Raw genomic sequence first — 22,500 nt, forward strand, 5'->3', positions numbered from 1 at the left:
TGCGTGTGTATTAGATATGTACTGTGACGTGCTGGTAAAACGTGCCTTCTTTCCTCTTCCATCAGCTGCCCCCTATCCATGCCATTAGCAGCAGCCGGATGGCTGGTATCGCACGTCACTGCCAGCGACACTTGTGGGACATTTACTTATGTTCCGTCGTTGACGGCGTCCATGGGCCCTCGCACAACGCACAATTCGCACAACGCGTGACTGTACACGTGTACAGAGGAACGAGGAACCTTTTTCCCATTCGCCAAAAAATTAAAACAACAAAAAGGTAAACAAGGTAGACAAACTTGTCTGCTGGCTGGCTGGCTGTCTGGGCTCTACAGGGTCTGTACCTAGATGTGTAGGCAGCAGCAACATTTCGTTTGACAGCTGCGGTCGCGAAGAGTTGCGAGCACCAGCAGCAGCAGTGCAGCACATTCCCGGAACGGCTGGGCAGGCGCACGCGCTCCGACCACTGCCTTTTGGGGCTGTTATTATAAACAGCGCGATACAGAGCATTAATATCATCAGGGACAGAACCGTTTTGACAACTGAGGTCGCTGCTAAATGTGACGCTGGGCGTGTAAACAGGGCGGCACTGTGCTAAACGCGCACGCGTACCAAGCCGCGATTGCAGCAACTCGTGGATTGTTTATCGAAACGGAAGCTTCTTGTGTAGGTGTCTGCATATTAATCGCGACTGTTGCTTGCACGTTGAGGTGCCTTTCGCTACAAATGTCTCCCTACATTGCATACCTTTTGTCATACGGGTTAACGGAGCACATTGCATACCCTCTGTCAAAGCGAGGTTTGCATGCAACTGCTGGTCCTGCATGCAAACTTGTATGGGAAAAAAATCACCAATGGTGTATCCGATTTCACCACCCCACCACACCACACCACACCAGGCAAAAATTCACCACTGGGTGAATTTACCTTTTAGCGCGCACATTTTTTATCTCGAACACGTGTTCATCAAAAGCATATTAGAAACATTTTTAACTCTTTCGTTTTGCCTTTTAAATTCTATTTCTTACTTTTATTTCCAGTATGCCACATCTACGCTCGCTGTCAGAGAATCGTGTGCTGCTGCTGCTGCTGCTGGCGAAGTCCGAAAAAGAGGGGCAGCTAGATTTGGAGCGCAAAAAACATAGGAGCAATCCTATGATATAGCACAATAATGACCAGAAGTCTGCCGCAACCAAAGCGAAGCTGACCCGATAGAGAACCCTCAATACACATAGTCTTTTCAGCCAAATCGGAACTTCATCTTGTATATATACGGATGTATAAGTAGAAAATATATTCCGCAAGAAAATAAACTGCGACAGGTTGCTGAAAGCTAGATGATCGAAATCGTTATATCAATGTTAGCATCCACAAGCCGGCACCCGCACACTGGAGTACGCGAAAGAGGAAAAAAACGAGAGAGGGAGGAAACGCAGTACGAAGAGAAAAGTCATCACAGGAGGACATGGCACGGATTTTGCCCCAGCGAAAGATATGCAGAAACATTAACAGAAACAGCAACAATGAGCCGGAGAAAGAGAGAGAGAGAGATAGCACGTAGAATGGCGTACGTTTGAAGCTGACCACCAACTGACCTCCACACACACACACACACACACACACACACACACACACATCCGCACACACAAACAGACACCCACAACACGACAAACATCTCGTAACATCGAAGAGCATCGAAATAATGATCCACTATGCTAATCGCTTGACCTTGCCCGGCTCCACAGCACAGCCTCCTCGCCTTCCCCTCCCCCTCCGCCCTGCTCCACTGCTGCAAACCGGAACGAACTGTGTGAACGCTAGCCACCCAGTCTGCCGCCGCGCTGCTTATACCGCCACGCGACCTTCGCATCACGGAAGCAGGCCACCTTCGTATCCACGGTACCGCGCGCCAGTCCGCACGACCCACCGGCCTTCCTTGGCTGGCACGCGCAGTTATATCGTTTTCACCATTCGCTCTCCAGCGCTCCAGCGCTAGGAGAGGGAAGGGGTGTGTGAAGCGCACTCTTGCAACCGTTTCACCTCCGGTTGTTCACCGCTCTGTGAACCCGCGAGTGCCTTCCGCTCATCGTCGAGCTGCGAAATCAGCGCCTTGTGCGAACCAGCGATTTCGAGCCCCAGCATCCCCCAGATGAAGTTGTTTACGATAACGATCAATAACGCGCTTTATAGCCTGCTGATGGCCTGCGGGCTGAACCTGAACCTGCTACCTGCTCGAGGCGATCGTTGATGGCACGCGGCGCTCGCTCGCTATTCGTTTTCCGCTCCGACGGAGTGGCTACGTTCGTTCGTTCGATTGCCTTTCCTCCACCTATCCCAGCAAAAGCAACCCAAAATAGATGCCACCACGCGCGCGCGAGGAGGCGCCACCGATCGCCAACGACCTCGATCAACTCTTGAACTCTCGACGACGCTCTCGCTGAACACTCAAGTAGTCAAGACGCGCCGATCGCTGGCTGGGGGGAAGGGTTTTTCATTCGTTCTTTGCTATTTAGCGCTTTGCCGCGCACATCTAAACTATCACCTAAACTAGCGGACGATCTGGCGTACCGATCGTGTCAGAAACCGGCAAAGGACTCGTCGTTCGGTTCAGCTCCTTCCACCGGAACCGCCAGCCGCTCCTCGTCCAGTGCGCAACCAAGGCACTCGTCGGTGATGAACTCACGCGGATCGATCTAGAAACGAAAAAAGAAGAAGAATAAGAAGAAGAAGGGAGTGGCATGGAACAAGTGCAGTGTGGGAAGGTTTTTGAAGGGGTGCTTTGGGGCGAGCTTACCTCAGTCGCACGTACCGCATCCCATCGGTAGTGCTGGTAGAGGGCGATGCGTTGCAGCTGCAGCAGCGACCGCAACCGATCCTTGGCCACCGGTTGCAGGAGCCGCTGTAGCAGATCGCGACCCGCCACTGGCATCTGGTCGGGATCACTCGGCTCTGGAATGAGGGGTGCACTGGGAGTGGCGACTCTCGGTAGCTTGCAGATCTGGACAGCGATCCCATCTTGCCGCTGGCTCAGGTACTGCATCGCATCTACATTGGGATACTGGACGGATGGAGAACAGAGAGAGAGAGAGAGAGAGAGAAAGAGATTGTAACGTAAATAATGATTGGTTGATTTGGGTCTCGACATGACCGATCCATCGCTGCCGTTTTCGATTGAACATAGCATCAAAATTGATGTTAAGGCAGCAAACATCAAGCAGCAGAAGGCAGCCAGGTGAGTGACGGCGTGGCGACGAGGCGACGAATGATGCAATCTGGCTTGCCCCCACCCCGTTCTCCTTCCACATAAATGAACTTATGAAACGGCACGATTCACCGACACACTTGACATTAAGTGGGAATACGGTCCCCCATCCCTCCCAAAAAGGGAGTTGCTCGCCCAGATCACCCCCGATTAGCCATATTACCGTGCAGCCAGAGTCCACCAGCAGCAACAGCAGTGTGCACTGTGCGCGTTCTTCTCGCCGACCCTCATCATGCCGCGTCTCGCACGAGGCCCACATCTGGGAGGAAATCTGGGAGGATCACATTCATGCGGCCAACCGGCTAATGATGTTGCTGCTGCTCGTGATATGTAGGCTGCTATGCATCGCTCCGTGTTTCGTTCGTTACAATTTACTTCAGTCAGTCCCCCAAACCAACCACCAACCCACGCTCCTTTCCCCTAAGCTACTAGCCTGCGGCTGCTGCTGCACGCTTTGCCTTTTGCTGCAACACAACAAAAGGAGAGGCGAGACGGGCGTTCGGATCATTGGTTGGCCCACGCGCGAAGGAAGAAGGGAGGGCGGAGGGAAAGGGGGCAGGGAGTTGTTGTACATTCCTTCTGCTATGCGCGCATTATGCTGCCGGGATGTGGGCCAGCCGTGAACTTATGGTCGGATTGGGCCACTAATCCAATAAACCCTCAACCCCTATCCCGTGCACACACACACACACACACACAGCCAAGCTCTGGTACGCTTATACGGGCGGTCGGTCGGTGCCTATCGTCGTATCGATGGCAGTACCCACTTCACAAAACCCACCACCCCCATCCCCCCCCCCCCCCCCTTAACGGTCGACACAACGAATCGATTTCAATCCCGACCCTCGGTCTCGGTCGCTTTTGGGTGAACAGACGAGATATGCCGGAGGCCCGAGTGAACGAACTATTGAGAGGCGTCGCCCTCAACGTCCCATGCTGCTGCTGCTGCTGCTGCTGCTGCTGCTGCTGCGGTTGCTGTCTGGCGCGACCAGATTCAGTCTCAGCCTGATCCCTGATGCTGTCGGCCAATCAACGCGCCAACAAAAAAGGAGAGCTAAACCGGATGCATCCCGGGTTTATCGAGGGGCCAGTGGCTCTCGTGCACACACTGTTTGACGGTGTTGGTCACCGTAGCAGCAGCAGAATGCCCCCCCGCGCTTCTGTCCCTTGATTGAAGTCCCCCGTACTGTACACCCTCCTCTTATACGAACTAAGGAAGCTTCCAGAACCACGAACGCCATCTCCGGGTCTCCATTTTTTGGGGGGACACTTTCGTTCCCTAAACACAAAGCTGAGCGAAACGCATTTTCTTTTTTTTTTTCAATCGTTTGTTAGTCTTCCACATTGTTCAAAAAAAAAACCACAAAGCAAAGAAGACTGACAGTTTTTTTTTTTTGGTTCAAAATTTCAACCTTTCAACCTTTACCACTTTTTTGCCCGGTCTGTCAAGGTCCCAGCTGGCCCTGGCCAAGTGGCACAGCTCACTCTCACGGTTAGTGGCTGAGCCCAACTGGCTCACTTCCCCAATTTCTCCCCTTTTCTCACTCGCAGATTGGCCAGCCATGAGTCGGCGGTTGGCGTTGTCTAGCAGGTTGATTTGCTTGCTGCTGTCGCATCGCAATTTGCATCAATTTACGCAACTTCCAGCCGCCGCCGCCGCTCTGGTGCAGCGAAAGAACGATAGAGAGAGAGCGAAAGAGAGAGAGAGAGAGAGCGAAGAAGAGATGGATGGGCTCAGCGATGGCGTTGCTCGCGAAGTGCGTATTTAGGAACAGCTCGCCTGCGCGTCAATGTCGCGTCGCTCGCTCGAGAAACCTTGGCTGGCGAGATGGCATGCTGTGCATGCGCGAACACCACCCGCCGCCGCCGCCAATGCGTGCCAGTGAACCGATCGAAGGGTGAACGTCCGGCTTCAGAGTCGCCTCCATATCGACCCCGCACTCCCTGACGGGGATTGATGCCCTGCGATGTGCTATGAGCTGCTGGCAGTACGCGTACTATATATCTCTGCACTGCACTGCACCTACGATCTTCGATGTGATTCTCACGTGTGGACAATTAAGCGCCGGCGGCGGCGGCCTGCCACAATCAGCAAAATCTTGCCAGGTTCGAATCTCCCGCCCAGACATCTGCGGCGACTGTTGCTCAGAGCGCGCGCGCGTCGTCCTCAGCTCGAAGTGCTTCACTAATTGACCCAATGCATTACCCAATTGTGCCGGGCACTCCGGAAGCACATGATCCGGACACAGAGCAGATCCAACAGCAGCAGCTTGTGGTATGTGGAGATCCGGAAGCAGAATACACAGTCCCCCTGCCTGCCTGCCTCCCTTCTTCCATACACACTCCGTCGTACAATACTCCACCACACTCTGGCACTCTTTGCGACACTCTGCGCGGTTGCTGCGCTGCAGGTCGGAGCAGGTCTCTAGAGCTGTCGAAAGCGAGCGATCGATCGATCGGTCCAAGGCTTTGGACGTGGAGGCCTTGGGTAGCAGCAACAGCAGAACAGAAGAAGATGCGCAATTAGGCACTTCGGCATCATGTGCGGTCGCGAGCTACTTCCGCGTCCGGAGCACCTCCGTACTGGAGCTGGTAAGTCGAGCTCCACACACTTACCATGTTTGCACCAGATGCGTTTGCATTCCCCCAGAAGTCAGACAGATGAATCCCGATGCACTACACATAGGGACCCGGAATCGTCTGCTAGTTTCTCTACAACTGCATTACAACGATGGCCCCGGTCCCGTCTTTAGGTCATCGTCAAGATCTTCTGTGAATCCATCCATGGATTCCAAGATCGGCTCGATCATCTGCACCACACACTGCCCCGATTGTTCTTAATGGTGCCGCGTGTGTGTGTGACCAATGGAGAATGCCCTGAATCCACTGACATAATTGACTACTGAAGCGAAGTTGCGGCGTTGCGCGTTATGATTGGAGAAACATAAAAATCCAAAGGCGTTTTTCCGGCGAATCTGGACGTTCCTGAAGCTGGGCTGTCACTTCCCGTGGTACTTGCCCCAGGGTCCAGCATATGCTTTGACAGATTTTCGGGAGATTTCAGCTAACCGAAGGTGTTCGAAGGTGGCGACAGCATACGTTCTTGGGGTTCTCTCAGGAGATGCCGCTAATATGGACACACACACACACATACGTTGCATGCTACAGGCTACGTCGAGATCGATTATTGCTCACCTAACGAGCCACTCGCTCGCATCCTGAACTGTTAACGAGCCGGTTAACGAGTCGGCGGGTCATCGAGGTGTCAAGAGGCCCCCTCGGTCCGGCATCGGGGTGCACATCGCGATGCACCCTAACACACGCTCCCTCCTCTTCCTCCCCCTCATCGCCGTCGTCCTGGTGTCGATTCGAGGCGCGGCAATCGACGACGACGATGGCGATGTCCTCATCAAAGCGTGCACACGTCCCATTCCAATCCGCAGCCGCAGACCATCATTATTTCCCCATTATGGCCGGACTCTCGGATGTTTCTCAACGCGCCACGTGCAGAGGAGGTCGCGCTCGGTGCCCACTGACCGAGTTGCCCGGTTGCCCGCGCCCGCCGCCAGAGTGTCTTCTCCAGCGCCCGTGTGCGCGCGCACACACAGACTCGCGCGGCCTTCCGCGGTGCAGGCCAAGATTTCGATTCGAAGCACCAATTAGGCAGCGCCATTGAGCCATTGAGCGTGCTGCGCATGCGCAGCATGGGGCCTGGGGATGGGATAAGATCAGCTAGCCAGCATTACCGTTTTTTTTTCTTTCTCAGCAACAGCAGCAGCAGCAGCAACAACAATCAAACAACCAAAACACCACGTAGTAAGTAGCCTTCGAGCGCAATGAACGGTGTGTGTGTGTGTGTGTGAATTGAAGTCATTCAATTGCGAATTAATCGTACCGCAGCCTCGAGGGGTCTTGGCAGCATCCATCCGGGCCAGTCGCCCTTATCACGTCCTCCTCCTCTTCCTCTCTAATACCTCTGGCGTGCCCGCCCCATGCAACTACAAAAAAAAGGTCGCGGCTTATCGATGCGATCGCTGCGAAGGTCCAGCACCGGATTCAGAGAGAGCATACCGGTCATGCTTCCGGGGGGAGGGGGCGCGCTCGGAACCGCGAAAACCGCGAAATATGTTCTCATCCCCCTCCTTCACCCCACCCCTCGGGCGCGCTCCGGACAAGACGCACGCATGCATTGGCCTTGGGGATCTCGGTGTGCGGCGTGCGGTGTGCGGTGTGCTTGGCCTCCGGCCACATACCAACAACCCCCTCGAGAGAGATGAGAGATGGAAGCTCTAAATCCGATCCGAGAGGGGGGGGAGGGCGCGAAAAAACAAACTGGTTCCACCCTCCACCCCTTCCCCCCTCCCACCCTCGGATAGGTGGAGAGCGCCACTTGGGGAGCAAGCGTGCACCCCCTCCCCCTCTTTTTCCTACCCTTGTTTTTGTTTTAGATCGGGACCGTACCTCCGCCACCTCCTAATGTCACACTCCGGGCCGGGACGGGCGGAACCGGTTTTGTTTGAATTTCAATCCGACGGGTAGAACGGGGAATCGAGCCATACCCGCCACCAGCTACTCGCGGCTGCAAAGGGCTTTGAATGAAATGAAACCAGATGACCATCCATGGCGGACCGAGAAGTTTGACAATCGCTCCCAGCCCCCCGCACTCTTGTCCTGGTCCTGTGGTCCTGTGGTTCCGTGGTACTCCCGGGCGCTAGCAGTTGAATTGTTAATGGGCATCGCCGCACCCCTTTGGCCCGCGGAGGTGCAATAAATATTAGATTTACAAACGAACCCGAAGCCAGCCAGCCAGCCAGCACGACCACGGCAAACGGCAAACGACGGATCGATCGGGGGCCCAGCCCAGACCGTGACCATTGGAGGATGTAAGCGCGCCCAAAGGTCTGTTACATGTGCGCCCAACTCTCGGGGAAGCGGTGAGCGAGGGGGGGGGGGGGGGAATGGTGATGGTGGAATGCGAAACGAAAACGGACGGAACGCTGCTCGCTCAACGTGCAGGTTCACAGATCAAGGACACCACGAGGGACGAGGAGTGGGTAAGGGAAAATAGGGGGTGAAAAAAGGGAAGAAGTCGATCGGATCGATTCCATTACCTCGCGCGCACACACACACACACACAGTGAGTGCATCGGAAGTTGCATCGGATACACCATCTTGGTGTCTTGATCGGAAGCATAAGTGCTCGAGAGCGCGAGGATGTTCCGGAATGTCTCCGTTTTCTGAGGAATGAAGAACCCCCTTCTACATAGGTGAGGCTCCATGGACGGTCCAGTTGTTGTCTCAGCTTCTCGTATTGCGATTGATCCCAACCAGGTATTTTTTTCATTTTTTTTTTTTGGGGGGTGGTGGTGGTGGTGGGCCGCTGGGCGCTGCTTTATTTATTTTCGATGATTAGGATCGATCCAGGAGCAGGAGATTTCTGCCAGCATCATATTCATAACCTTGGACCCTTACAAAACTTCCATCCCAATCCCGCTTTCCCTCCTTTCACTTTCAGTTTCCCACCCCCCGGGGGATGAAGATTCATCCCCTTTTTGCAGCCGTTGGATTTAAATTTTGTATACGCGCCCTTTCTTTCTCTCTTTCTCTTCTCTCTCTCTCTCTTGCTCTCTCTCTCTCTCTCTCTCTCTCTCTCTCTCTCTCTCTCTCTCTCTCTCTCTTTCTCTCTCTCTCTTCATTCTTCATTCACACAAATTCATTCTTGCGCGCGGTGCTGCTACGCTGCTGCTGGCCATCGCGTTCGTTCGCACACAATTGCGCGCCAGCCCCATGCTCCTCGCACCCATCCCCCACCCCGCCTCCTCCCCTCCGAACCGAGAGCGCCCGAGATGGCTATAAAGGCCGCGCACCGAGCACATTCTGCTTCATTCGTCTTTCTACCACCGAGTGCGGCACACCACCACCACCACCACCACCACCGACCTACAGCAACGGAAGAGCTTCACTACTCGCTTCACTCAACAAGCCTCAAGCAAGCTACCTACCGGTAAACACACGGCAAACCTCCTAGGGTGGGCGGTTCCGTGGCAGGGCAGGCGCATGTGTGTGTGTGTGTGTGTGTGATTCAAGGGTTGGGCTAGCGAGCCAGAAGAATCTGTGGCCGGTGTGTGTGCTTGGCGCTTGTTTGTGTGGCCAGGATACTTTAGCAACAGTGTGTGTGTGTTGTCCTTTTTGTCCACTTCCCGGCGCCCGGTGATCTGGGTGCCTATCGAGCTCCAATCCAATCAACCATCCCCCGTTCATCCCCTGAGTAATTCCCAACCGGGGGTGAACCAACAGCAGCAGCTGATGCTGGGATATAATGTGTATTGGCGCCGAGTTGGTGTTGTTTTTTTTTGTAAGGTGTTGTGTGTGTGTGTGAAAATTACAGAGATGAATAGAAATAAGGAGAGACATAGATACAGAAAGAGAGAGAGAGAGAAAGAGGATCGGGGTGTGTGTGTGTGTTTGTGTGTGTGTGTGTGTGTGTGTATGTGTGTGTGGTCCTCTGGGGGCCACTCGTCGATCGCTCCCTCGATTGGTGACAGCGGCAGCAGCCCTTCCATTGCTTACGACTTACTGCTGTACGGAGTCCCTTCCCTCTTATTCACCCCCCCCCCCCCCCCCCCCCCGTCTCCCGTCCTCTCCTGCACCTCTCTTCCATCCCGAGATCGAGTCGGTCGGTAGGCATTCAGTCGCCAAGCAATCGCTTTCTGATCTTCTGACCTGCTTCGTGAATTAGATGATAGAGAGCAAGAGAGAGAGAGAGAGGAGGGAAGCGTGATCAATGGTGGATCGCGCAACAGCGCAGCCCCAGCTAGCCAGCTAGCCAAGCGCGCCAAGGACATAGCTGATGCATGCGCAACGCCAACCTTCAGCTGCAGCAGCCGGCGCAGAATCAAACGGAGATCCGATGCGATGCCCGCGGAGGGCCGCATCCCCCCTCCCTCTCTCTCTCATCTCTTCTTGGGCAGCATTAGCTCCTCTCTCTCTCTGACACACACACACACAAACCTTTTGCTGTGCCTCGGTCCAGTGTAACTAGTTCAGATGCTAATCCCCATGCTCCTTCCCCTTGTGGTACCCTTTTTTTCGCCCACAGCACAACATGAAGCTCTGCGCCGCTCTACTGTTGACCGTCGCCCTGGCGGCAACCGGCTGTACGGCTAAACCGATGCCCCAGGAGCAACCAGTGCCAGTGCCAGCGGTTGCCAGCACTGACAGCACCGTGGAGGAGACAGCGACGACGACGACAGCGGCGGCAGCGACTACGACGACGACGACGACAGCGGCGACGGCCACCGCCGAAACCACCAGCGTCACCACCACCAACCAACCCTCAACGAACGCTCCAGTTGCAACGCAACCGACGGCAGCGGCGGCAACGGTGAGCGCCGATGACGCCGACGGCGGTTCCGCAACGACGACCGTTGAGACCGTTGGGACGGATGCTACCAACCCGGCCACCGAGAGCAGTGCCGTCACCGAGGCCCAGAGCGGAAGCGCCAACGATGATGAGGGGGCCGCCGCCGCTCCGGCCGCTGCCGCCGTAGCCGCTGCATCGTCGGATGTGGTGAGCAGCGTCAACGCCCCAGACACGGTCACCGCAGCTGCACCGGCCGCACCGGAGCCCGCTACCACCGCGAATGAGGTAACCGTGCCGGCTGCCTCCACCGCCATTATCATCACCGGTACGGGCACCTCGACCGAGCTGCCAGCTGCCGCCGATGCTGCCACGACAACGACGACGACGGCGACGTCGACGGTGGCCCAGAGTACTAGCACGGCCACCAACGTACCCTCGACAAGCACCACCAACACCACCGTCAATCAATCGGATGAATCCGGATCGTCGGAGTCGACCGGCAACTGAAGGGTTCCCGGGGTCTCGAGGACCAAATTTTCCCAAATGGTTTCCCAAAGCCAAAAAACAAAACACCGATGAGGGGACGCAGATCACACACACACACACACACACATACATACTGTTAATGCAAAATTATAGATAGACGGTGGGCCGGACGGTGGAAACATTCCGGCGCGTTAGAGACCTGTACAATCCCTAACCAAGACACAGAGAGAGAGAGAGAGAGAGAGAGAGAGAGAGACGGGAAAAAGAAAGAAGAAAAGGGCAGAGGCAGAGGCAGAAGGAATATGGAACATAAAGAAGTGGATTTAAATAAAAAAACACACACACAAAACAAACAAACAAACAATAGAGTTGCGCATCCCCAGTTCTCATGATCCATTCCCTCCCCCGAGAATGATATTCACAATCTCACACTCACCTGGCCGGTGTACATGCGGCAGGCTAGCACACCGAGTGCCCACCAGTCGACCGCATGCCCGTACGGGTCGCCTCTTAGCAGCTCCGGCGCTACGCTCGCCGACGACGACGACGATGAACGATGATGATGATAATGGCGACGATGGTGACGTATGATGATGATCGTAATGAGGGCGCCCATCAGACGCCAGGACGACGGCGAGCGGACGGACATGCAACAGGCCAGGCCAGGAAATCACGCCGGGAAGGTCATTGGGACGAAAGGACCGGGACCGGCAGGACAGGAGAGGGGAGGGGTGAAAGAAAATCAGAAAAATAGAAAATCAAAGCATTAGATGGTGCGCTCCAGGCACGCTTACTTACCGAGAAGGCCGGCGCCAGTTCAGAGGGGGGATTTAGGAAGGGGAGAAAGGAAGAAAGAAAAAACAGAGTCCTCAAGAGATCGGATCGATCACGCTTTCGGGTCAATTTGGTTCGGTTTTTAGTGGTTCACCGTTGGTTGGTTGGTTGTTTTCATGACTTGTTTGTCTGTATTTTGCCATTTGTTCTACGCGCACAGCGGGGGGCCACCCACCCACCACCCACAGGCAGGTATGTCCATAATCTCTACACATCAACGGATGCCCCTTATTCGATCAGCCCACCCTTTTGGTCGCGTCGCATCATTCTCCGGTTTTTTTTTTTTTTTATGTACTCGCTGCTCCCCTTTCCGCCCAGCCCTGCCCCTCAGCATCCGATGTCAGGTGCTGCTGGCGTTGGTGGTTTGCTCTTTTGTTTGCTGTTTTTTTTTACTTTTTCTTTTTTGTTTTCTCCTATCTCTCCTATCTGGCCCCCTTCTTCATCTTGCTTGCCTGCTTCGCGGCATTTTTCTTATAATTATACATGGGGGCGCGGTGCCGGGTCGAGTTTTTCCTACGACCCTCCGCCCAAAACGTCCACAGACACACACACATACGTGCGCGCGCGCGCGCGTACTATCGCTTATCCTTGCGCCCTTTCGTCGTCTACCACAACTCTTCACGCACCCTTTGTTGGGGCCAACGGTCGACGACGCACAAATTCCGTTTGGCCTGCTTTGAATTGAGTGGTTGTCTTTGAGAACATATCATTAGTACATTCAATCACATTCACCTGTTTGCGTGTATGAGTACGTGCATGTGTGTGTGTGTGTGTGCATGTGCCGACGGGTTTACGGTGTTGTCGACCGTCAATCATAAATCAAACCCCTCCATACGCAAGCAACCTATCTTAAACCTATCCGCTACGCAACACTGACACATATTTGGTACGTTTTTGTAGTTTGTGTGTGTGTGTGTGTCTGAAGAGTAAAAACAAAACAAAAAGGATACAGACAAATAGCCGTGGCCACACGGGGCGAAAACTCTAGCGCAAACGAAAAAATTAATGCCAAAACGTTTACGCTTGCCGTTTACATGCTGTCAAACGATTATTGGTCCGTGGAGCGTAAAACCTAGTGTAAAAGCTTTTTGCAAACGGTAGGGCTCACAATATGTTCTTTTTGTGGTTTACATCGACAGTGAGTGATCATTGCTAGTGTATTCAATCCTTTTCTTCAAAAAAACGATTTTAATTTCCTCAACCCGGCCATGTAAACATATCGAAGCGCAAAAGTTTTGGCATTAATTTTTTCGTTTGCGCTAGAGATTTCGCCCCGTGTGGCCACGGCTAATGAAAGCAACAGTTTTTGTTACTAATATCTTACCCAAACTATTCCGCTTCCTATTTCGCTCTCCCTCCCCTGTCTCTTTCTCTCGCTCACTCACACGATCTCTCACTCACTCGTTCCCTAATCCTAATTAACGCCACTCGGTTTGGCCGGTGGGTGGGGCGGAGTAGATGGTAAAACTGTCTTAATTGGAACCACCACTCGCCAAAAAAAAAGCACGAAAAAATACCTACAGAAAATAGAACATGTTAAAACGCAACAAGTAACACTTCGGTCGCCAACTCCACGTGTGCAATACGACAGGCAGCAGCACAACCATAATCTAAATCTGCTGCCTTTTTTGATACGTTGCGCTACTAGCATAGCTCTGCTAGCTGCACTGTAGTGCTGCACTTTGGGGTTTTTAGGGTGGCCCGTTGCTCTTGCTTACTAAACGATTCAATAAAGCGATGGTGCGTTGACGCCGATTCCGATAGCAGCGCACCTCCTGTAGGCGGGAGGGGAGAGAGGGCCCAGCTTAACCTCGTCTTGTCTTTTTCTTGCAGGTGGTGGCGAACACGACACCCCTTACCACTAGAGCTATCAACTCTGACTACATAGCCCTGCAGGGCGCTCGAAGCCTCTGTTCAAGTGCTCCTTATTCAGCCTGATTTCTGCCTACTGACAAATCCATATTTTCAAAGCATATACACAAACACACGCACACACATAAACAGTAGCAAGTTCACACAAGCATAACGTTAGAGGGCCACACACCGTCCTACCTATTTACATCGGCCATTCTATATGTACAGACGTGCATCCTTATGCCGAAAAGCTAAATCGGCAATGCGCTCTGGGGTTCCTATCTCACGGGTATCTCGCGGGAGCTTCGTATGGTTTCTTGGGAGCGATTGCTTGGTTGATGCTGTGTGTATGCGAGCGTGTCTATGTGTCTTTGCTAATGATTATTGCCTTTGCCAACCCCGATAACATACTTGCGCGGGAGGTAATATGTGTGTTGAGTAGGTTTGCAGTTCCCTGAGCCACGGCTATACCGGCCCCGGGGCGAGATCGTCAAGCATCGTAAAGCAAAATCCGAAAGCCCCCCGTGCTGTTACAAACCTGCAAGCCTGCCTGCCTAAACTATCCTCTTCTCCATCGCCCTACCACATTTCCCGTCCCGCTTCTCTCAACCCTCCCACATACACACAAACACACACACACGCGGGCACGGGCATTCCGTTTCGGAACAATCCTCTCGGTACACCAACAACCGTACACAATGTATGTGTCGGTGTATGGATGTGTGTGTGTTCATGCATGACGGTTCGATTCAAACGGTGACAGCAACCCGACCGATGGCCAGCCACCAGCCACCATACAGCGATGGCACACACGCGAGCGCTGAGGCGCGAGGCCGCGTTAGTCACGACGAGAACGTCTCCCGGAACAGCTTCTTCATCGTATTGCCGACGGAGGTGCCTGTAGGACCGGCAGTGCTGTACTTGAACTGGAACAGGTACGGCTGCACGTCCGGGAAGGAAGTGTCGAACACCATGTCAAGCTCGGTCTGGTTCGGGATTTTCGGCACATAATCGTGCCGGTTCATGATCTCGGTGATGCAGAAAATCTTATCGGTCAGCATGTCACCGACGCGCTCCCGGCATACCAACCGATCATCCTCGTTCGTCAGCGTTAGCAACTCGAGCCGTATCGTCCACACCTCCCACGGGATGCAGTCGGTCTGGAATGGCCAGCGAGTTTTCTTGCGCTGAAAGAACTCGAGCGAGATCTGACCGGTTCCGCCGCTGTCGTTGCTGCGCAGCTGCCGGCTAAAATTGCCTATCTCGCGCCGCAACCGCTGATCGAGCGACGGTGACGTACAGCACACGTACGTGAAGTCGATAAAATCGCAATCCACGTCATGGTAGCCGATCGTACCGATCGAGTACATAGCCTCGCCGGTGTACATGAACTTGCCGAGGCTGCGGTGAAAGAGTATCGTATGGAAGATGCTCGATACTGCCTCGTCCACCTGGCGACCCTCCATACGCAGATCAAACGTTTGCGAGCGGGCATTCATTCTGCTGCTGCTGGTGCTGTGCTACACCCTGCAGAATGTGCCTGAACGCGGCGGAAAAGGGGCAATGCAACCGGACACACGGATCGGCTCATGCACACCCTTACGTAAACTAACTAAACTGCGGACTTTCCTCCTTACCACTAACAACACAGCTGATACGGTGGAGCGCACGCGGTTATTAACTTTTTGTATTGCCAACTACACCTACCAGTTCGGATTGCTATCCCTCTGGAGGGTTAAAGTATTATTGCTAGTAGTAATAGTAATAGTAGTAATAGTAGTGAATATAAAGTTTACCCATGTACTGTACAGTGCCGCAAAACGTTCGTGTATAGCTGCCGACGCTTAGCCAACGGCTCAACCCGAAGTCAATCAGCTTCAGATGAAAACGATCGTCAAGCAGTAGGTTCTCCGATTTCAGATCACGATAAATGATGCCTGCGTTGTGCAGAAAGTCTAAGGTCAGCGGAAAAAATGCACATTTGTTACTGGAAATGTAGGAAAGGAAACAACTGTAACGTAACCAGTTACGTACCGAGTGCTATAGCTAGCTCCGCTACGTACAACCGGGTCAGCTCCGCGGTGAACAACTTTAAACGCTGGAACAGCTCACCGTTTCCGTAATAACTGGACACTACAAAGCAGAATTTAATTCATTGCGGCTTTAGTGGCGAACACCGAGAGGGCCAGTTTGGTACGCTTCGAGAGCACACAGTCGGCAGTTGTATACTCAGAAACTTACGAAGGAAGATGTGCGTACGGTTTTGCCAAAAGTCGAGACAGCCGACAATGAAAGGATGGTGACCGCACAGCCTTTGTATGCTTACTTCGTCCTGCAGCTGCCGAACACCGTCGCCATCCAAAATCTATAGAAAAAAAAAAAGAGTTAGGATGAAAGAGAAAGCGCAACAGCGATTGTTTGTGACGTGGTTTCATCGTTCCTCGAAAGCCAGTTTGGTTGGCCGTTCCACTTACATTTGACTTCCGCAGGAGCTTGAGTGCGTACTGCGTATCGGTGTGCTCGGTCGTATCGCGCACCCGATAGACCTGGCCAAACGCACCGTCACCCAGGTGGGCCTCACGGTCGTACCGATGCTGGCGCCGCTCGTCCACCGGAAACAGTGGCAGAAATAGTCCCTCGGTTTGCCGCACCGGCCAGCAGGTTTTCAGCAGCTGACCCCCGTCGCTACCGACCGTCGACTGGTGCCACCTAGATCGAATGGCGAAAATGGTGAGACATCGTGGCTGCATCGGGAACACGCATCAGCCAGATCAGCATGCCCATACCTTCGTCGAGAGATGCGCGATATCGGACGAGTCCTAGAAGGATGGCGACGCGCTCGGCGTCGAGACGGATTGGCGGTTTCACGCAGCAAGTGCGCCACCGATGGCAGTCTACCCTGCAGCCAATCACTATCTGCGAGTCGCCGGATCGCCTGACGATACAGTCGTACTGGCCCCACTGGCTCGTCTCGCTGGTCGTTCGGGAGCTGAACAGATCGCATCGCAAACCGAGAAAGAAAACAAATGATTGATGAGACGAGAAAGGGAAGAGAAAATGGGAGGCTGTATGGCAATCAGTGTCCCCGATTGGCGTTCGCGTGTCTTGCTGCGCATCGCTCCCGCCATCGATGGCATCCTCATTAATTTCGCTCCTATGTCTGCCCTCTCTCGCGCTCTGGCTGAGTGATTCGCGAATTGGTCGCGTCCTCGGCCGTAATCTGCGCCGCAGATTCGCAGCCTCCCCCTTTCGCACGCCGTTGGTGTTTGTGTTGTTGTCGCGAAAAATGTAAACATTCTAGCACGACCATGACGCGTGTGGCCAGTGGGTGGTCACAGACATAAAACCTACGCGTTGGAAGGACGCTGAGCATCTGCCACCTCCGTAGAACGTACCTGGAACGAGACTGCTCTACGCGATGCCACCACCACTAGCTCCGGTGACCGTGCCAAACTGATGCCGCTGTCGACGCCGTCGCCGCGTCTAGCTAGCTTATCCTGGCTATCCTGGCCACCACTGGTTAGCTCGTCCAGGGGGGCTGAACTGACACCGTGGAGCGGTATACCTACGACGTTGTCCTCGTCGTCGGCGGCCTCGCTAGCGTCTCGGTCGATGCGGGTGGTGGTGGCTCGCGGTTGCGGCTGCTGCTGCTGCGGATGCACTGGCCCTACTACCGGTGCTGCTGGCTGTGGTATCGATTGACCGAGACCGACCGAGTCGTCGACACACCCGCTAGTTACCCTACCACCAGTGCCGCCACCGAACCAATTGCCCATACAGTCCAACCGCTAACAACACTAGCCTCCTTTCGTACTATCCCCTCCACCGGCCCCCCCGTGATTGCAGATGATTTTCGTATCGCGCTAGTCACGCTGGCCAGGCAAGGTGGTTGAACGGCGGAACACGACGTGATCCGAATCGTCTATGTCCGAATTTGATAGCAGGACGCGTGCAGCTGGCTTCGAGGAATGGTTCTAGTAGCCTAGTCGAAGGCTTTGATCGGTTCGCGGATGCAACACTGTCTCTGTATGTGCGTGCGTGCGTGCGTGTTTGGGTGTGTATGTATGTGGGACGCGCACGTTATCTCTCGCTCTTGCCAGTAACAACAGCAAGAAGACGGTCAGTCTGCTGCGTCTTCAGGGTCCACCACCAGCTCGGGACGTCGATGATCGATGGCAACCAGATCAGGTTCCGAGCGGGGTTTGTCGAAACGGATTAGCCACGACAACTTGTACCGAGTATCCAAAACCCCCCCGTTTTTGGGGCGCGTTACGTTGTGTTATGTTCTGTTGGGTTCCCCTTTCTCTTCACCTATCTGCTATCGCGCCAGCACCTACACACTGGTGCTGCTGGTGCACACACTACCCCTTTTCCAACCACCTTTCTCTACCGTCAGCCAACCTGTCAACGGGGGCGGGGGCGCCCCACACTGCAGCACACTTTCGGATGCTTTGTTCTGGTGTGACCAAGACCAAGGTTAGGCTGGCACTCAACGCGCGAACCGAAAAGGACACACCGAACCGCACCTCACATCCTTCACCGAGCGGAAACAGAGGATTATCGAAATAGCCACAACAACACAACACAACAACAAAAACAACAATGGTTCACATCGGTGCTGGCTGTCAAGGGTTCGCTGGCTCGCTCGCTCGATTGGTTGGTTGGTTGGTTGGTTGAGTAGTGGTGGTGGTTGCTGCACGCTTCTTGGCGAAAACACAAGACGACGAGCGAAATGCGGATGACAACACCGCTCGGCCAACTGTCAATATTCGGATGCTGAACAGATTCCTTTAAACTCCTTAACTACGAGACTTATTAAGAAGTCCAATACTTGGTGTTAAACAAGGCGTCTATACTGCACTGCACGATGTTTTTCCGACGGTTTTTTTTTAATTTTACAAGTGGGATCATAGCTCTTTTTGAATCGCCTTTATTTTATTTATCTATATTTTAGATACCAAACGAATGGCCCCGGCGGCATTGAACAAGCCGAATTTTAACCCGTAATGAGCTGTCACAGATAATGTGGCCAAACCTTGACAGTTCCGAAACTTCACAACCACATTCAACTGCACCAGAATCTATCGCACACAGCAACTTCACGAAATCATAAGTAACAACGTTACATAAAAACATCACTGATTCTTAGTCCTGCAAGCGGGGCAAGTCCTCACGAACATGGGTTTCAGGCACCGCCAAAACCTAACATATTAGAGCACTCGGTCTCAACGAAATAGTCCTCCATTTGGTATTCAGTTCGAGTGCCAGCGAGTGGGTATCATTAACGCAAACACCATTTTAGGCACCGCTTTTCTATACTTGCGCTCATCGGTCAACCGGTGGATTTCCCGTCTTGCTACTTCGCAACGCAACCAGGCTCATAACCGGCTAGAAAATGCTGATGAACGTAGCTGCTTATACGCTTAAAATGGCCATTTGGCCTAGTGTGCCGCGAACGGTGCGTTTACCGTTACAGCGCTACCAGCACTGGACGAGGCGAAATGTCCTGTGCAGCGATAGGATACCGCTAGCGCGAATCAACTTTAAACATCAGCCACCGCTTACAACTGCCGAAGGAAAAGAGTCGTGCTCCGGATCTTCATCCCTTGGCATGGGTCACTGCAACACCAGGCCCTCCCTACATCGCTCCTACGTGTCGAATATCAACGATGAATGCGACAGTGTTCTTCAGACGAAGAAACTGTTACTGCAGAAAAAGCGCGAAGGTCTGGTGCGCGACATTCGCGAGCGTAAGGAGAAAGTGCGGGAACGCGTAGAAGAGGTGATCGAACGAGAGAACGTAGCTACCATACCGAACCTCCTTTGCATAGGTCGAATCGTCGCTTCGCCCTATCTTGGCTATGTCATTGTGCAAAGCGAGTTTCGGCTAGCGATGGCTCTGTTGATCGTGGCCGGACTGACGGACTTAGCCGATGGTTGGATTGCTCGTAACTGGCCGAACCAGGCTTCGCGGCTAGGCTCCTTTCTGGATCCGATGGCGGATAAGGTATTGGTGGGTTCACTTGTGATCGCTATGTCCTACATTGATCTACTTCCACTTTGGCTAACGGCAATGATAGTGTTCCGAGATGTGTTTCTCATCAGTGCCGGGTTCGTTATCCGGTACGTTAGTCTACCAAAACCGGTATGTTTTAAACCTAACTCACAAATAGCACTACGAGCATTTCACTCATGACACACAATCGTTGCCGTTTGTTTACAGCGCACACTATCGAGATATTTCGACGTAACGCACGCGACTGCCCAGCTGGCTCCTACCTTCATTAGCAAACTGAACACTGCCGTCCAGCTAATCGCCGTTGCCACCACACTTGGTGCACCTATTTTCGGCTACCTCGACCATGCTTATCTTCATGGGCTATGGTATCTAACCGGATTTACTACAATGGCCGCTGCTATAAGCTATCTCACCAGTAAGGACACTTATAAGATACTCCGAAAGAAACCCTAGTAACCAGGGAATGGCAATGTATATTGCGCAACTAATATTTGGTTAACTGTGTACATAAAATTAAAAAGAAAACAAATCAAATTCTTTCATTGATTATTAGCTTCATACAGGGAAACGTTTGGTAAAGGGATTGTGTTGCTACCTGTTCGAGAAAAATACTTCAATTAAGCATGCATTGAAAAGGCGTTCCATTAAGGTGGACTAAAAGTCGTTCAATGGATCAGGAAGTTCTAGGAAGCACTTTCAAAACTGTTGTTTGAAACAAAGACAACCACTGTACACAGGTAGATTAAGGAACGAGCCGAAACTATAACAGTAATATGCATTTCTATGTAGCAACAATGTACTTCGGTTGTTTATACATCTCATATGCAAACTCCTCCTGGTGCGACGGATCAAACTCTAATCCGATGTAGTCCAGTTCGAGCCGGAAGTTACCTTCATGTCCGCCGCGTGCTCCTACCGATAAGCCGACGCTGGTGATGCGATTAAGTGGCACAGGGCCCTGATTGTCCTGCACCCGGCCCTTCGATGCGAGGAAAAATTTGGAAAACGGTATCTTCGCGATCTGCCAATGTGGTCCACCCCGCGTGTACAGCACGTAATGGTAGACATCATTCCAGAGTATGTCATAGTAGCCGTCCGCACCCAGATTGATGAGGTAGGATCTTCCATCACCACGCACCCTGAGCACGAGTGTATTATACTGGCCCCAGTCGTAGTAGGCATCCCGTTTAAACGATTTCTACAGCAAAAATGTGAGAAAGCAAAGGAATGAGATTCACGAGCGATTGATTCGCTGCGATCGTGCCTGTAGCAAATGCAAAACCTACCCGTATTCTTTGACTTTTGATGTTGGCATAACCGGCACGCTTGATGCGACCGTCGATTGGCACTCGTGATTCGAGCGTTCCATGAAACAACCCATAGCCAGCCGAACTTAGCTCCAAGTTCGCTTTGGAGTACCCTTCACCGTGGTCACTGTCGGTCGTTACAATCCACCTATCCAGTTGTTCTTGCTGGCTGAAGCCAAACACGACGTCGACTTCACCCGGTCGGAACACTACCAGGGGGTCGCTCTCTAATCGCTCCTTCCACTCCTGTCCCATTAGTGTTAGCTCCTGGCGTATTTCGCGCAGTCCGTCTCGAATCAAATCGATTGTGGAAGGTGAGGTTCCTGGCTTCTGATAGCCTCCCTTGCGATGGCGTTCCCAAAACAATCCTTTTTCTAGGACACCTGGAGCGATTAGTGAAGGTGTGTGATTTCGCAAAAGTGGTCGCAACCACCGGTCGCCAGTATTCCTTGCAGGTGCCAGCAAGGTGTGATATTCGGCTGCAATAATAACCCGGGGAAGTACCCGGGAACCGCCGAGCACGAGCATCCGACACGAAGGCAGCATTCCCACCCAAAGTCTCAAAGTTAACTGAAATCAACAAATGAACATTACAATATGTATCACATCTGATCTGGTGAACAACAAACAAACCGTAAACTAATACACCATCTGTCCAATCGTTCGTTCTCTCTGTAACAACACTGATTGTCTCTATTCTAGTAGACGGGCGGATTGCAGAGTTTCAAGGTTTTCGTTTTTGTTTTCAAAAAAACTATTAGAGACCCACCGAAGATGTTATCTAACATGGAAAACAGAAATGCATCCGTTTGAAATTACTCGGTCGCACAGTCAAGCCCACTTGAAATCCCACCGTCCAAATAAAACACACATCAAAAACAATAGATTTGACAGCGCCAAATACTTGCCTACGCACTCATACACTCACATTTTTGATTGCGTATACACTCATACACTTAAAAATTTGATTTCTCCACCTGCTTGTCGTGAAGAACTTTATGTTGATAAGATACCTTCTGTGCAAGCAGGTAGTTCGGAGTAGAACGGACGGAAGTAAGAATCCGAATGTTTTTTTTACAATTATTATTGTTATTATTATTATTAAGATTTATAATAATACATTTTATTATTACTATCATTATTATTTTAAGTAGATAGTAAATTACCAAAATCAGAAGATGCTGGCATCAGGGGCATCTGGTATGTTTTGCTTATGAACGGGTTCGACCGAGCACGTGGTACTGCTGCTGCTTCGTACCGAAATGGTGTACGGTGGATTAGGCACTAAGGAAGAGCACGTTTATGAGAACTGTAGTTATTTTAGTTAACTCCCAATACTGCTCGACGTCTGCGGCATTGAAAGCGAATAGGGAGGTGA

General features: G+C 52.5%; 5 protein-coding genes across 8 annotated transcripts in view; 2 read left to right on the forward strand and 3 right to left on the reverse strand.

Moving 5' to 3' along the window:
- Window positions 1–2,479: 2,479 nt before the first annotated feature.
- Window positions 2,480–18,532, reverse strand: LOC125955814 (serine/threonine-protein kinase S6KL). Its single transcript, XM_049687039.1, has 9 exons — window positions 17,192–18,532; window positions 16,583–16,785; window positions 16,271–16,505; window positions 16,038–16,161; window positions 15,831–15,929; window positions 15,593–15,751; window positions 11,545–11,633; window positions 2,792–3,055; window positions 2,480–2,690 (listed from the first exon to the last, which is right to left on the reverse strand). The coding sequence occupies exons 1-9, from the start codon at window positions 17,570–17,572 to the stop codon at window positions 2,574–2,576; spliced, it is 1,671 nt and encodes a 556-aa protein (XP_049542996.1). The 5' UTR covers window positions 17,573–18,532; the 3' UTR covers window positions 2,480–2,573.
- LOC125956018 (autophagy-related protein 101) lies at window positions 12,051–15,527 on the reverse strand. The gene has a single exon (XM_049687455.1). It carries the CDS (start codon window positions 15,293–15,295, stop codon window positions 14,639–14,641), a length of 657 nt encoding a protein of 218 aa, XP_049543412.1. The 5' UTR covers window positions 15,296–15,527; the 3' UTR covers window positions 12,051–14,638.
- Window positions 18,533–18,685: 153 nt separating the features above from the next.
- On the forward strand, window positions 18,686–20,268 carry LOC125955908 (probable cardiolipin synthase (CMP-forming)). Its single transcript, XM_049687238.1, has 2 exons — window positions 18,686–19,941; window positions 20,020–20,268. Exons 1-2 carry the CDS (start codon window positions 19,192–19,194, stop codon window positions 20,266–20,268), a joined length of 999 nt encoding a protein of 332 aa, XP_049543195.1. The 5' UTR covers window positions 18,686–19,191.
- A 328-nt stretch (window positions 20,269–20,596) lies between these two features.
- LOC125955923 (complex I intermediate-associated protein 30, mitochondrial) overlaps window positions 20,597–22,500 on the reverse strand; it is a 1,977-nt gene continuing 73 nt past the window's right edge. The window contains exons 1-4 of one of the 4 annotated variants that reach the window (XM_049687274.1): window positions 22,289–22,500; window positions 21,756–21,903; window positions 21,102–21,692; window positions 20,597–21,013 (exon numbers count right to left, since the gene is read on the reverse strand). The exon at window positions 22,289–22,500 is cut by the window's right edge and continues 73 nt beyond it. In XM_049687274.1, coding sequence (XP_049543231.1) covers window positions 20,597–21,013; window positions 21,102–21,668 — 984 coding nt within the window. In that variant the 5' untranslated portion in view covers window positions 21,669–21,692; window positions 21,756–21,903; window positions 22,289–22,500. Of the gene's footprint in view, window positions 21,014–21,101; window positions 21,693–21,755; window positions 21,978–22,288 lie in introns of those variants that run through there. The other 3 variants (XM_049687282.1, XM_049687264.1, XM_049687291.1) reach the window with 3 other exon arrangements.
- LOC125955989 (trimeric intracellular cation channel type 1B.1) overlaps window positions 22,121–22,500 on the forward strand; it is a 4,234-nt gene continuing 3,854 nt past the window's right edge. The window contains exon 1 of the mRNA XM_049687404.1: window positions 22,121–22,175. The gene's annotated coding sequence lies outside the window, so the exon portion shown is untranslated. The remainder of the gene's footprint in view (window positions 22,176–22,500) is intronic.

The sequence above is a fragment of the Anopheles darlingi genome, chromosome X, assembly GCF_943734745.1.
Source record: "Anopheles darlingi chromosome X, idAnoDarlMG_H_01, whole genome shotgun sequence".
In the NCBI taxonomy this organism is placed as follows: domain Eukaryota; kingdom Metazoa; phylum Arthropoda; class Insecta; order Diptera; family Culicidae; genus Anopheles; species Anopheles darlingi.